Below are 15,001 nucleotides of genomic sequence, written 5' to 3'. Positions count from 1 at the left end.
ACTTAAACCAAACACACCCTAATTAGTAGTCATTGAGTTCTCAAGTGCTCTTTGTAATCCAAAAGGTGTTGGTTGGTGTTGTGGTGAGGGTTCTCCACCCACAAGGTGACTTGAGGTAACTGGAGTTTGTTGAGGGCTAATCCACTAATGGATAGAGATTGTCCACCTTAAGGATAGTCGTGGAGTAGGAGCAAGTTATCTCTGAACCACGTAAATCAAGTATTGATTTTCATTTCTTCTCTTATCTTTAGCTTTCGTATTCGTATTTGTATTGTTTGTATTTTGCTGTGTTAACGAACATGTAGGAAAGCGATTTGGGGTAATGAGCTATTCAACCCCCTTCTAGGTAGTCCAAAGATCCCCAACAAAATGTAGATAATATTAAGGGATACAACTTTGGTTAGGGTAGAAATGAGAAACCAAGTTTAAGGGGTGAAAAACTCATTTTGGTGGAGCCCTGTAAACTTGACAGATTTGGACAGTTTGGAGGAGGCATAAAAGGGTCAAGAAACTCATTCTTTGACTCATCTTGGATTTGGAACTTCATCCCTTTTCTTGGGGAAGGGTTATCCCCTTAGGGGGAAATCCTAAAGCTTTCATCTTCTCTGATCCACATGATTCATCCACCTCTTAAGCAAGGATTACAGGTAAGAAGACAAGCGACACATAGATAAACATTCATCTCTTCTCTATCTTGTGTTTTGGATTGTAGGATGCTTAATTTCTTATCTCTTATTTGTAAATCCTTTGCAATAGAGTAGATATCTAGATCTATGATGTAGAAAGTAATTTTGATGTTTTGATTGATGCATGAACTATGTATATGTCATTTCATTATTCAATGAAATATTTATGTCATGTTCTATAGATCTTATGTTTTGTGTGTTTGATGAAATGTATGAATGATGTAAACATGTTGATGTGAGAGATTAGTTAACATGTAGAGGGGTGCTTTGGATTGCATGACCGGGGGGTTCAGTGACAGAGGGTAACCCTTTAACCGGACTTTCCAGAGTACCACCTTGAATTGGGGGTTAATCCTCTACAAGGGATTAGCTAATTAGAGCTTAATGGAATTTCATAAATTTCATCATAGGGAGTGATTTATGTAATCTAGACCGTATGATCAAGGGGCCCTTAGTGACAAAGGGTAACCCTATAACCAGACCTTCTACATTACCTTTTCTACTTAGTATCACTGAATGTCAATAGGGATAGCACTCCGGTGAGACTGTTGTGAGGTTGTACTATTAACTTTATTAGAATCCCTACATAAGTATAAGAATGAAGTTAGGTAGATAAACAATGCATAGGGGCATTAACTAGCATCAAAATGAAACCAAAATTCTAGAATCTATCATCTACTATCCAACTCGTCCTTCTCTGTGTTCACTTGCACTTACACTCTTTTCCTCTCTGTTCTCTCTCTTTCCTCCTCTCTCTCTCAACCTTAGATCACAAGCATTCGACCAACCTCTGATTGCCTAAATAATTCACTGTGTGAACTTAACTAGTGCTTAATCAACAGTCCCTGTGAGTTCAATATCTTTTATTACTGACGACGTAACCGTGTACTTACGGTAATATAACAAATATAGAATTAGCATAATAGTTTAATGATTCATTCATTGAACATTTATCATAGTTTTAACACTATTTGGCAACCTAACACAACCCTCCTCCTTTGTACGAGTTTGAGATTGACCATGATTGATTAATTAGATTAATATAATTAATTTAATTAAGTTTTGATTTAGAATTATTAGTTTAATGTTATTAATTATTAAATTTGAGTTCAGATTAAGTTATTAAATTTATTTAAGGTAAAATAATTAGTTTTTTAAATTTAATTAAGATTAAATTGTTTAGTTTAGATTAATTAAAATAAGTTAAAATTTAAATTAATTAATTTTAATTTGATTTCAAGTTTATTTTTAAATTAAGTAAATTAATTAGTTTCAGATAATTAATATTAATTGGTTAAGGTTTAATTAATTAAATTTATGTTTAAGTTAATTTATTAAGTTTAAGTTTAAGGTTTACTAAAACTTTGGTTAAATTGATTAATTATGAATTTCAAAATTAAGTTTAACTTTGATATTAAATAAACTTTTAATTAGATTTATTCGGTTAATTAAGTTAAAATTAAAATAGGTTAGCTTTACGTTTAATTAATTTAATTAGGTTAAATTAACTCAGATTAATGTCAAATTAAAATATAGATCCTTTTCACCCAATTTTAAATTTTCAGCAGAGAACCTTTTAAATTTTCTGAGATGATTGTTGATTTTGTTTTGATTAATTTTAGTTTGAGTTCTAAGGATTGTTTGACCTTTTATTATATTCAAATTTAATTGTTGACCAACTAAGTGTACATTTCAGGTTTCAACTTTCAAATCGTGGCGAAAAATAGAGGTCTTCTTGGGTATTATATCAATGACTACTTTTTAAGACAAAGTTGATTTGTGAAATTGAACTCTTAACTAATCAATTGAGAAACCCTGATCTAACTAGTCTAGGATATGGCAAGATAGCTTCAGTTAGTTTCAAATAGCTAAGCAAATCAAGTAGGGTCCTCTTTACCTAACTTGATTATCTAAACCAAACTTCCCTAACATGCTATTATCTTGCCCACCCTTGTACTATGTGGTAAGTGTCAAACAAGCCTATGCCCTTATCTAACATTAAACAAGAATAAAAACTAAGCATGCTTTTAAAGAAATAAACAAGCAATTTATCTAACAATTAAAATGTTTTTCTGATTGGCTCCTCCTCGATTATGGCTTAGATAAGGTTTATCCAAAACATGTACATGATTTTGAGGGACCCAATACTAGTTTGTTTTGACTTGTTTAACCAAATCAATTTTATGAACTTGGACTCTAGGTTTGTTATGGTTAACTTAAGATATAAAAGATCTATTTTAGGTGTGTTTTGTTTTAAATCCAAGTCTGGTTAAGTTGTATGTGGCTCGTTGAAACCCAAGAAGCATATCTAGGCCCTTAGATCCAATAACAAAGTTTTCCAATGAAACTCTATGTTTGGTAACCTAATTTTTTAGATTGGAATTTTCTTTCTTAAATTTTTGGACTTTATTTGAGGTTCTAACTTATACTTGATCAGTTATCAAACTTAGGTTAGTTTACTCCTTGAGGAGTTCGACCTCCTTTTGGAGTGATTTGACCGAGATGTTGGATTTTGCTACTTTATTATTCAAATAAGTAATAACTTCATACAATTGTAACTATACACTATTACTTATGTTGGGTTTGATTCTTTGAAAATGGATACGGATCTGTGGCTTCTCTTAGACTCAATCTCTGACTCAGTGTTGGTTCTAGCCATCATTGTCAAGTGCATGTGGTGTGCTTCTTCTTCTATATCCAATTCTTCCGATGACAATGTTTAATATTAATGCATATTGATGTTAGAAAATTTATTCAAATTTAGGTCTTGTTTCGTTACCTTTGGATCTTTGGTTCTCTCATGAAGTTTGACTAGCATGTCCTAGAGGTCTTGATAAAAGGAGTAACATGGTTGAGCTCCTTTTTGGTTAGACCACATTATAGTGTTTGAGTTACTTTTGTGTCGGCTTCAATTTGCCTCTTAATTTTGGGAGTCCAGCTCTCGTAACTTTCTTTGTTGATCAAAGGGGTGAACTTGGTCTTGATTATGATCCACGAGTCTATGTGGATATTCACAAAATATTCTATCTGCCACTTCCAATAGACGAAATCATCAACAATGAATAGAAGAGGGTTGATAGTACTGTAGCATTCTTGGAGGACCATCATGAAGAAATCTTGCATGAAAAAAAATATAAAAAATATACCAAGACTTGATCTTAGATTAGTAGGGAAGAAAAAGAAACAAAAAAGAAAAGGCGTAAGAAAATAAAATTACTCAAATGATGGTTGTATAAATTCAGAGAGGCCCAGCTTTGATACTAATTGTTGGATCGAGAAAGTGCAGAGGGGTGAATAGAGCTCTTCATATGTGTTTCGAAAACATTTGAAAAATGAAAGTCATGCAATGAGATATAAGAATAGAGGAGAGGAGAGACACTTTGGTTTTTACTTGGTTCATAGCCCAGTGGCCACTACTCTAAGGCCTGCAGTTAGTTTGATCGATTTAGTGAGTAATCACTATCAACCTTCTTCCCAAATGAGAAGAAGGCTCACTTCTTTTACAAGTGTGATGTTTAGTAACAAGCCCACCGACCCTTTTTAGCACAAAAGGAAGCATACATAATAAGGTAGAAAGCAAAAAATTAAATGTTACCCAAGGCTAGGCTCGTTTGAGCACATAGTGGTGTCGTGTTTTTGTTGCATCATTGAGTCTTAAGCGTAGCAGAGTGTTGAATTCTTAGAAGTGTAATGGAGCACTTGAGGAGAAGAGAGTTGATTTTGAAGTTGTTGGTCGAAGGGACATTTATAGAATGATCTGGGTGCCGAGACCTGCCCTGCGTGCCCTCAGAAAGGGCTATCTAATCAACCTTCGTCCATGAGTTACCAACATAGGGCACCTAGATCCCTTCTAGGTATTTATTTTGCTAGCATGGTGATAATTGGATGAAGCTTTATTTGCGTCAACTTTATCCCTCCCTGAGCACTTGGATCCCTTCTAGGTGTCTGAAAGTGAATGTGTACCGCACAATCATAGCATGCCACCTCATCTCAATGCAAGCAGGAGTTTGAGTCATCCGGGCGCTTAGAACCATTCTAGCCCCAAGACCTTTGAATGCCTGGATCCACTCTGGGCCGCTAGAGTTTCTTTTTCTAGCCAGCTGCCATTTCTAACTTCCTGCACACAGTATTAGCACAAACATAAATAAAAATATGATTAACAACTTTCCAGCTGTCCGGTCTCAACTATAGGTCTCCTGTGAAATATTAGGTTCAACTAATGCCTACTACTCTCTTTTAGATAGCATGTTCTCACTACTTCACTCGAGAAAGTTTACTTGGTGCATGCCACATCCTACCTATTTGGACTTTTGCTCAACAGATCTTGGCCTTATGGACTTTCCACTTGACCTCTGGCCTTCGACCCATCTAGACTTCCGCATGGTGTTCTCGATCGAAATTTTGACCAATGTCTCAACCCCCAGGACTTCCTGCCCGATATCCTCGATCTACCAAGACTTCCGGCCAAGTCCTTAGACCAGAACTTCTCTATCTAGTCTCAACTAGGACTTTTCTTACATAACCTGAACAAGAACTTTCCTTGCCTAGTCTCAACTAGGACTTTCCTACAAACTTGATAAGTTTATCAAATCTCAATATACTTGACTTTTAACCCTTTGTCAATATCAAAACTTAGGTTCAATCGTATATTGCTTTTTTAACCAACAATGTTACCTTGGTTTCCATGTAAGATGTCATGAACTTATCAACTAGGAGTGGTAACTATGAGCAACTAGTGGTACAATGTGATGATAAAGACTCAACCTAAGCAATCCTAGATGAAGAAAGAAATAGGTTTTTAAGAGTACCATCATTGAAGCAGTCAAAAAATCTAACAAATACTTGTAGATAATCCTATAACAAAACCATCAAGATTGCAATTTGAACCATACCTTACCTTATTGACCATCCTAACGCCAATGCTCCATCATAACTGCATACGAATATCAAAATTACACATAATGCATATTTTTATTATATAAAATTATATTTATATTAAAATCGATCCTAATGCCAATGCCCCATAGGCTATATAACCTCCAGTGGACCATAGCCCCAACCCATTTGTGACTTAGCTACCTTTGCGAGCTCCCCTCTCTTTGAAGGTGGATTTTCCTTACTTGATTCACCCAACAAGCTCAATCAATTCCTCTATGGAGCCAGTAAAGCATACTCTCACTATAAGTAAAAAGGTAAACCATAACACTTTTTATGCGTTATCTATGTGACCAAAAAAACATTATTAAAAACATTATTGTTAAAAGTCTATTCAAAGACAACGCTTAAAAAGTATTGTCATTTTATGTAAAAACAATACTTTTACAACGCTTAAAAAGTATTGTTATTTTTTGCTAAAATAACGCTTTTTTGCAACGCTTAAAATGCATTATCTTTTTTACAAAGACAATACTTTTACAACGTTTAAAAAATATCACCTTTTTTAGCAAACACTAATTTTTTTAATAGATAGAAAACATTGTCTTTTTTAAAATATAATTTTTTTAGTAAAAAATATAAAATAATATTCACAAACTTTACAAACAGCAAATATGATTATCCACAAATAGAAAATATGGATACCCGCAATCTTTTTTAAAATACAACTATTTAACAAAAGATACAATTCCATACCATCTAAACAAAACATATGTACACATAATCCATAAATTAACTTTGTATTAAGTTTATACCAAAGCAAAACCCTTCTTGGATTGTATGAAGGAAAATGAACTCACAAAAGTGCCTAATAATAAAATCATCCACTATGTTTTGCAAAATATCTTTCACTAATTGACTTATGACAACTTTATTTGGGCCCAACTTCTCAATCTCTTTAACACTGCTTTAACACTGCATCAAAACAAAAGTTTGGCATTAGAGATTCTGTGCTATGTTTCCTTCTTATTCTTTAGATCAAAACAAAAAGAAAAATAGAACTTATTGAGATTCAGTACACTATAACACTAGTAAACTACAAATACAAAATAATGAAACATCGCATTTAATAAGCAACCATTAATTTATGTTGTTTCAATACATTAATATAACTTTCACACCAGGAAAGCAACATACAGAGGCAAGAAAGCATCATGCATATGAATTATTGTGTTAACCTTTGATATCCAGGAAAATAATTATCCAAGCTAAAGTGTAGAGAATAAAATAAATAAACAATGGTAAGATTTACAACTCAGAAAATCATAGTGAAATTATAACAAATTGTCAAACAAGTCCAACAGTTGAAATTCATAAGTTACCGAAAAGCAGTTTTTGAGGCCTCAGTTACTAAACAAGTTCTAATTCAAGTTATTCTTGTGGATACTTGATTAGTATCCCCAAGGAAGTTATTCTTCAGATTGGCAACCATAAATTCTATTAAATAGATATCTACAAATCAATGAAAAATACAGCAAGTAGAGTTGTATCAAGCCTATATAAATATTCAATTAAACATTAATCTTCTTCCAATTAAGATGGAAACTACTATCAATAAGAAACTCTAATGTTACTTTTCTTCTTCCATATGCATTTCACATTTCAAAAAGCGAGCCCCAAACACTGATTTAGAAACGAGACGCTACAATTTTGCAGGATTGAAAAAAATCCCAACTTTCTCAAGCTAATCGAGTAGTATCACTTCTCTTTTCCCCAAAATACCTTGGGTAGTATCTCAACATATTATCAAGGTGGTAAATTTAAACAAAGTCAAGAAACAAATAAATTGTGCACCTTTTTTTAAATCTGTGGCCTCTTCTTGGTCCTCTCATCAACCACTGTCAACAACCCACTAATTAAGGTTAGGGCCTTATTAGTAAACACAACATATTAGTAATTTAAACTTTTATCCCAACATCTAAATCACTTAGGGCCTTATCCAAACATCTAAACCATCTTAAGGCCCTTCATATGTTAATTAGAAAAATATTAGTAATTTAAACTTTTTAAACTTAAGGCCCTTCATACGTTAATTAGTAAACACAACATATTAGTAATTTAAACTTTTTTCCTTCCCTTGTTTGAATTAAATAATCTTAAGGTCCTTCATATGTTAATAATATTTGATATATAAATTTTTTATTGATTAAAATAAATGCTTAATATAAGAAATATGAATACATAAAGTAGAATAAGTAAATAAAGCATGAATACTTAAATAATCTTATCATTAGTTACCATGAGCATCCTAATTGATGAAGCCATGTGATTTGTATAGAATAAAACTATTGAAAAATTCTTGTAACAGAATTACAATGAATACAAAAGAAGTTTATATTTAACAAAATTATACAAGGACTAGTCTATTGAATGGAAAACTTATAACTTATAATAGCTACATAAGAACTATATTAGAAGTAAAAAAAAATAATTATCATTACTTTTGATATTATCGTTCATCTGAAAACTATAACTATTAATGTAAAATAAATTGATTAATCATTCTTCTTACTGAAAAAGTATTAGAATGTATACTAAAATTTTAGCTTTTTGTATAAACATTTATTTTGAAATGAGAATCACATTGGTCTGTCTACATTTAGTTAAATGCAGTTGTCCATTTAATTTATATTGTAGATAAAATGGTGTATGATGTCACACAGAAGATCATATTATCAGTTCTTATAAATTATAAATAGTAGCTTACAACCAAGATGGATTAGGACAAACCATTGGAATGGTTGTAGTATAATTTGGTACTAATTTATCTTGACTATAAAATTACACTAATACACTATGTGTGTATAGAGCAGGACCATTTGAGGTTGTTCCTTTTATACTGACTGCACAAAAGAACGGAACCTCTGTTATTATGGATGTGCGTACTCTTAATCCCGATATAATAACAAGCACATGTACTTAGTATTTATTTCTTTAATTTATCAAATGGTGAGATTTAGTCGTTAAGTCAATAGCCCCGATAAGTTGAGAAATAATATTATTTATATGGTGTGTTGTTGATTATAGAAGGAAACTATGTCCTATTTATTAGGATGATGATGCCCCCTTGAGGAGCTCATAAGGATTGTCATATAAATCCTGTAGGTGGATTTAGTTCTGACATGACAATGAAGTTGAGTAATACTACTCTTGGAGCTAGATGTTAATTAAGTGAGTTGTCAGTAACTCATTTAATTAATGAACATTCGATATCTTAAACACAAGGAGATTAATACACTCATGATAAGAAGGAGCCGATAATGTAATATGGGATTGGTGCGGTAGTTCAATAATAACTCTTTAGTGGTATGAGTTATTATTGATGAACTTGAGTTGGGTGTTTGGGTCGAACACAGGAAGCTCAAGCTCATCAGGAGGCCAAAATCAATTCCTCCTCTAGGTCCCTGTTGTAGTCTCTATGTATAAAGCCTCGCATCCACCCAAGTCATTCGTATGGCCGACCACATCCATGCTTGGTGCCCAAGCAAGGGGCCGACCACCCCCTTGCTTGGTGCCTAAGAAAGGGACTGGCCAAGATGGGCTTAAAAGTGGGTTTTTAATTTTTTAAATCTTTCTTTTTGTAGCCATCTACAATGTTTTAAAAGAGAGATTTTAAATTTTAAAAACTTTCCTTTTTTAAAGTCATCCACATGGTTTTAAAAGAGAGTTTTAAATTTAAAAAATCTTTCCTTTTGTAGCCATCTACAATGGTTTAAAAGAGAGATTTTATTTTTGTTAAAACTTTCCTTTTTTGTAACCATGATTTAAAAGAGAGGTTTTAATTTTAAAAATCTTTACTTTTTGTAGCCATCTATAATGTTTAAAAGAGGGATTTTTAATTTTAAAACTTTCTTTTTATAGCCATCCTCAATAGGAAATTTAAAAGAGATATTTTAATTGTTGTTAAAATCTTTCCTTTTTAGCCATTACCAAGGATTATAAAAGAGGATAGATGGTGCCTTAGAGGTAATAATCATCTACACAATTTCTATTCCTCTTATATTTTCCTTGTGGACGGCCTCCTCATATTCTTATTCTCCCCTTGCTTTCTCACCTAAGGTCGGCGGCATCAAGAGGCTTCAACCATCTTGTGGCTGGCAGGTTGCAAGGAAGAAAGAAGAACAAGAGGTGGTGTTCCTAGCTTTGATCTCTTGGTGGCCGAAAGTCTTGGAAGAAAGAAGGACTTGGGTGATTTTTGCTTCTTGGTAGATCGTCGCCCACACGACGTCCAAGAGGAGGAGAGGAATACAGCAGAAGATCAAGAGGTCTTTAAGTTACAAAGAAAGGTATAACTAGTTAATTGTTTTCGATGTGTACTAATTTATTTTTCCTTTGTATGGATCCTGCAATACCAACACAAAAGGCTAGCGATCTTGTGCTTTGATTGAGATCTCTGTAGTTTAACCTAGGTTTACTGTAAGGAGTTTAAATATTCAATGTTTTGAAAGACTTTGATTAGGAAGTGGTGGATGATCCCATATCCAAGAAAGTCAGTGTCTCGCCAACAACCTGGAAGTCAATCCTTGAAATAGATATTTAATCAACTTCTGTAATATGGTTTAACTTCTGATGAACACATGGGTTGAACTTGGATTAATAATGTTAAGTTTTGTTTGCAATCCAAGTTTAACTTCTGAAAAGTACATGGATTGCTAGGAAAAGTTCTGTGCTTGGATAAATTTTAGTACAGGAGAAACAGAACGGAATTCCGAGTAGCGCCAACAAAAACTATCTTACTTTGTTGAATGAAAGTGTGGGGGCAAAGGCAAGCAATGATTTTATAGAAAGATGAAGGGAAGTGAAGCTAAATAAGAAGTTAGTTGATTATGTGAGGCAACCAACATGTATCTTTTCTGATTGATTTCATTGGTCATGGTTAGTTGATTATGTGAAAACAAAAAATAATGTTCTTTAGGATAATTAGGAAGTCAAGGTTTCTTTTGCTTATAACAAAGCCATTACCCTAACAACTTCTCAGTGTCCAAAGGAATCCGCCATTTTCATATAGTCATTCATTTTTTTTTTAACATATCCAAATAATTTTTGAAACCATAAAGTTAAAGTAATGGAGAGAAATCAAACATGAAATCAAAATAGCAGTACAAGGGCATAGTTTGATCTTACAAAATACCATACAAGAGATCTTAACAGGGATGGCCACAGTGCATCTTAAGAAACGAGAAGGGATAGCTTAGCTTTACTGCAACTTGTAGTAGCTGTTGCTCGATGGGAAAGGCATGTGACTCACTACTCGCACGAGAAGAGGCATTTCCATCAGCGTCGGTTGTCGTGGAAGAGTGGCAGAGGCTAGGTCGTGGGCGACGTGGAGGAGTGGCGAGGAAACTTGGTCGCGTGCGGAGAAGTGGCAGAGAAGGCTAGGTGCGAGCGGAGGAGTTTCGACGGATAGAGATGAGTTTTCGCTAAGACGAGTTTTGGCTAAGGACGGCTAGGTTTTCGCTAAAAAGTGTTTTAGAAGATTTTTCATGGAGTTTTGGCAGATATCGACAAAGTTTTTTAGAAGGCTGACGTTGTTGAAAAGTGAATGAAAAATTAGTTGAAATTGATTTCAATGTAATTGGAAATTTTATTCCACATTGGAAGAAAATTGATATGAATTAAAGTTTAGTCCAAGTTTTAAGACTCCTTGCTTGATCAAATTGTAGAGGAAAGGAGGTCTGTTCCGAGTTTATAAAAGGAAGCTCCTTCCTTAAGCAGAATGTGCAAGATCCGAGATCGGGCTCGAATCCTGAAGTAGGTCAAGTCCATTTTGACAAACCAAACAAATCTAAATTTTTAGAAGTTTCATGTTCTCATCATCAGTAAAGTAAATGGAGGTACCATATCCACCTTAATAAAGTTAGTATACACAATGTACTTTTTCCATTTAATCATCGAGAAGAAATAACTTGATACTTAAACTAAAGAACCTCTTGAATTCCATACATACTATTTTACAAGGAGCTGAAGCATGATTCTTGAGCACGTGCATCATTCTCTCGTGCCCTACCAAATGAATAATTCTCATCTTTTAGAGCAGGCCATCCTGCTGTCGAGCCATTTCAGAAATAAATAAATAATAAAAAAAACAAAGAAATGAAAGGAAAATAATTAGTTGTCACAGCTACAAAGATGGCCACAACAAGCACACAAAGCATAACAACAACAAAAGCAGCCATTTCTCTGTAGATGCTCTTCTGAATGATCCACTGCAAACCAATTTGTTGACGTGGTAGGTGCATACTCTCTGATCCCGGCTGTGTAAATCAATTCAAGAGATGAGTGCTTAACGAATCACAAAAACCATAAACAGAACCATGCATAGATTTAGTGAGTCAAAATGGGTGACACTAGCAAGGCTCCCAATGCCAGGCCACAGAATTATCAACAAAACCAGAATAAGATTAAATGAAGTGTGAGATTATATTAAATGCCAAAGGATAATCCAAAGTGGGTTCCAATTTGCAGTCCATGAGGGTGACATATATAAGAATTACTACCACAAGAAGATCAAACTGTCCTCATCAACGTATACTGACTAATTGAATTATACTTTCAAGTTCATGATACCCAAATGACAACACCAAAATGTAAAATACGAGAAACATAATTAAGATTTCTTCTATCAATCACATTCCCAAATGCAAGAACTGAGATACCAAAACTTTTTTTAGTCTCAAAGAGGGGAAGGATTGAGCCTGCAAACTACCATATTATTTTGAGAGATCGCATGAAGTCTTGAACTTGCAAAAAGCAACTGTTTGTCACATACCAAAATGCAAGTTTTGAGCTATTAAAGTATCAAACCAATTAATTAGATTGCAAGAGGATGAAAGGCGAATTAGTTCACAGCTTGTAGATTTACGAATTATGATCGCTCATGGATACCTTTTGGAGCAGAAAGAGACAATGTAATCAGCGGCGGTGCATGTGAGGATGCTCGAGCGATCGTCGTAGGCGTAGCTGTAGGCGCCGGGGCACGCCTTCTTGAAGAGCTTCGAGTAGTAGGTGGGCTGGCATGTCATTGCATTCCCGAACACGCCCTTGCAGCAGTACTGGTCCGTTTTGAACACGTCGCACGCGCTCCGGCAGGCCACCGTATGGTCATTTGCCTTCACGGCGAGCTCAGACGGGCAGTTGTCGCGCAGGTCCCCGTCGCAACCTGCGACGCTGCAGTTGCCGCCTCCCTGCGCATTCACGGGCGTCACCGTCATGGGCAGGTTGAAGCCGTCGACGAGGCTGACGTCGAAGAAGTCGAGGGAGGCGAGGGTGAACTCGGCGAGCGAGGCCGGCGTCTCGCCGGAGGCGGTGCACTTGAGGTTGGAGCCGCAGGCGCCGGTCTGGCACGTGCCGTGGCCATCCTGGTCGAAGTTACAGCCGGTCCGGCCCCAGATGCGGCCGCTCCAACCGGCCGGGGCGTTGAACACCACCGATTCGCCAGGCTTGAGGGCGAACCCACCGCCATTAAAGTACTCCCCCGGCGTGATCCCCGGCCAAATAGTGGTCTTGCAGTAGTTGACGATGGTGAACACTCGCGCCCCTTCTATCGTCTTCGTCCCTTCGCAGGCCCAAACACACAACATTCTCCATGTTCTCACTCAAAAGACCCAAACAAAATACTAAAAAAATAATCTTTTAGGAAATCAAATCGCAAATCCCTTATAGAAACCAAGAATACCTGAGAAGATGAAGAGAAGTAGGATATTGAGGATGAGTTTTATACGGCTTCGGTCCATTTCTTCTGCTGCTGTTGCTGCAACGAGGAAGAAAGGAAAGGAAGAGGTGCGAATTGTTGCATAGAGTGCGAACTATTTTAATGGAGTAGTATTATAGCGAGGAGGAGGGGGAAAAGGAAAGCAGGGAAGGATGGAATACTTGCGAGTGAATCAAAGAGAGACACCGAGAAAGAAGGCTTCCCAATTCCTTGCTTGAACGAAGAATGGAGTTCTGTGTGGATTCCTCTGCTCCAGTATTTATATTTTTCATCGAAGTTTCTTTAGAGAACTTCGTATTGCTTCTTAATTGGTTCTCCGTAAGAATTGAATGTGTAACTTCGGTGTGGCCTCCATTTGCGTCAGAGAACTACACGCTTGTTTCTAAAAGGAGTTATTTTTTTTAAAATAAAATACTATTATGATGTATAAATTAATTTATAAAAATAAACTATCTTGGTGAATGAGTGATTAATCGTGAAATCATTTATATATTTGGATCATCTTATATTATTTTTAAAATTTTATCTTTCTTAATTTTATTTTGGATAAAATAAATAACTGTAAACCCTACAAATAGTAGGAAACATATTGAATAAATTTAGTTTCTGGTGAATTCCATCAGATAGGATGTTCTCCAACAATTATATCTACCTAATTATCATATACACATTATCAAATGGGATACTCTCGAAAAAATTTCAATTTTTTATTTATAACAATTTATTAGTTATATAAATTCAATAAGATCATAATTTTACGATGAAACCAATCAACTCTTAATTTAATTGGGTAATCTAAACAAACTTTCACCTAATCTAATAGTCTATCCATCTTATCATGAACAAATCTTTAAAACTACAAAAAAACATAACTTTGGGGATAAAAGTTTGGAACGAAAAAAATTCATCCCAAAATTGGGACAAGTTTAGGGTCGAAAATAAATTTCGACCCAAATAACCAACAAAAGTTGCAACAAAAAAATTTCGTTTCAAGTTTGCAACATAAAGAAAATTCGTTCCTAAATTCGTCCCCAAATCTAGAACGAATTAAGAATTTGTCCCGAATTTAGGGACAAATCCTGGATTCATCCCAGATTTGGGAACGAATCGAGGATTCGTCCCAAATTCTGGGACGAATCCAGGATTTGTCCCAAATTTTGGGACGAATCCAGGATTCGTCCCAAAACTGAAAATATTTTTAAATAAATAAAATCAAACACCTAAGGCTTAAATATGGACCTAGAGACATCGGAATTTGATGAAACAAGTTTCTATGCATCCGTATCGTTGAGCTGATCATAAATACGTCATCATCCAAAATTTCTAATTAATATTTTCAGTGATTTAAATTTTTAACACCAAATTAGGTCAAATTGGGATTAAAATATTCCAAAAATATATATATTTGGTAAAAAATATTTTTATTGATAGATTTATGATCAGGACAATGATACGAGTGTTGGTGCAACCTTAGGTCAAGGTTGACCTGGTTGACCCGACTCGAGTTGACGTGACTCGAGTTGTATTTTGATGTTTGACTTGGGAAGATTGTCGGTGCAACCTTAGGTCAAGGTTGACCTAGTTGTGTTGCATGTTGATGTTTGACACTAGTGAGAGAGTTCTATTCTTGATGTGGGACAAGAATAGATGTTTGGGAGATTATTGGTGC

The 15,001-nt window shown here is 35.0% G+C and overlaps 1 protein-coding gene and 1 long non-coding RNA gene across 2 annotated transcripts; both read right to left on the bottom strand.

Moving 5' to 3' along the window:
- Positions 1 to 6,350: 6,350 nt before the first annotated feature.
- Positions 6,351 to 8,255, bottom strand: LOC122005725. The gene is made up of 2 exons (XR_006118471.1): positions 7,416 to 8,255; positions 6,351 to 6,536 (listed from the first exon to the last, which is right to left on the bottom strand). It is a non-coding gene; the product is annotated as an uncharacterized LOC122005725 (long non-coding RNA).
- Positions 8,256 to 11,502: 3,247 nt separating this feature from the next.
- On the bottom strand, positions 11,503 to 13,415 carry LOC122005724 (pathogenesis-related thaumatin-like protein 3.5). The gene is made up of 3 exons (XM_042560872.1): positions 13,297 to 13,415; positions 12,507 to 13,176; positions 11,503 to 11,875 (listed from the first exon to the last, which is right to left on the bottom strand). Exons 1-3 carry the CDS (start codon positions 13,352 to 13,354, stop codon positions 11,743 to 11,745), a joined length of 861 nt encoding a protein of 286 aa, XP_042416806.1. The 5' UTR covers positions 13,355 to 13,415; the 3' UTR covers positions 11,503 to 11,742.
- Positions 13,416 to 15,001: the final 1,586 nt, after the last annotated feature.

The sequence above is a fragment of the Zingiber officinale genome, chromosome 7B (assembly GCF_018446385.1).
Source record: "Zingiber officinale cultivar Zhangliang chromosome 7B, Zo_v1.1, whole genome shotgun sequence".
Classification (NCBI taxonomy): Eukaryota; Viridiplantae; Streptophyta; class Magnoliopsida; order Zingiberales; family Zingiberaceae; genus Zingiber; species Zingiber officinale.
The sequence above is the reverse complement of the archived record's forward strand: the minus strand, read 5'-3'. Positions and strand labels throughout refer to the sequence as shown.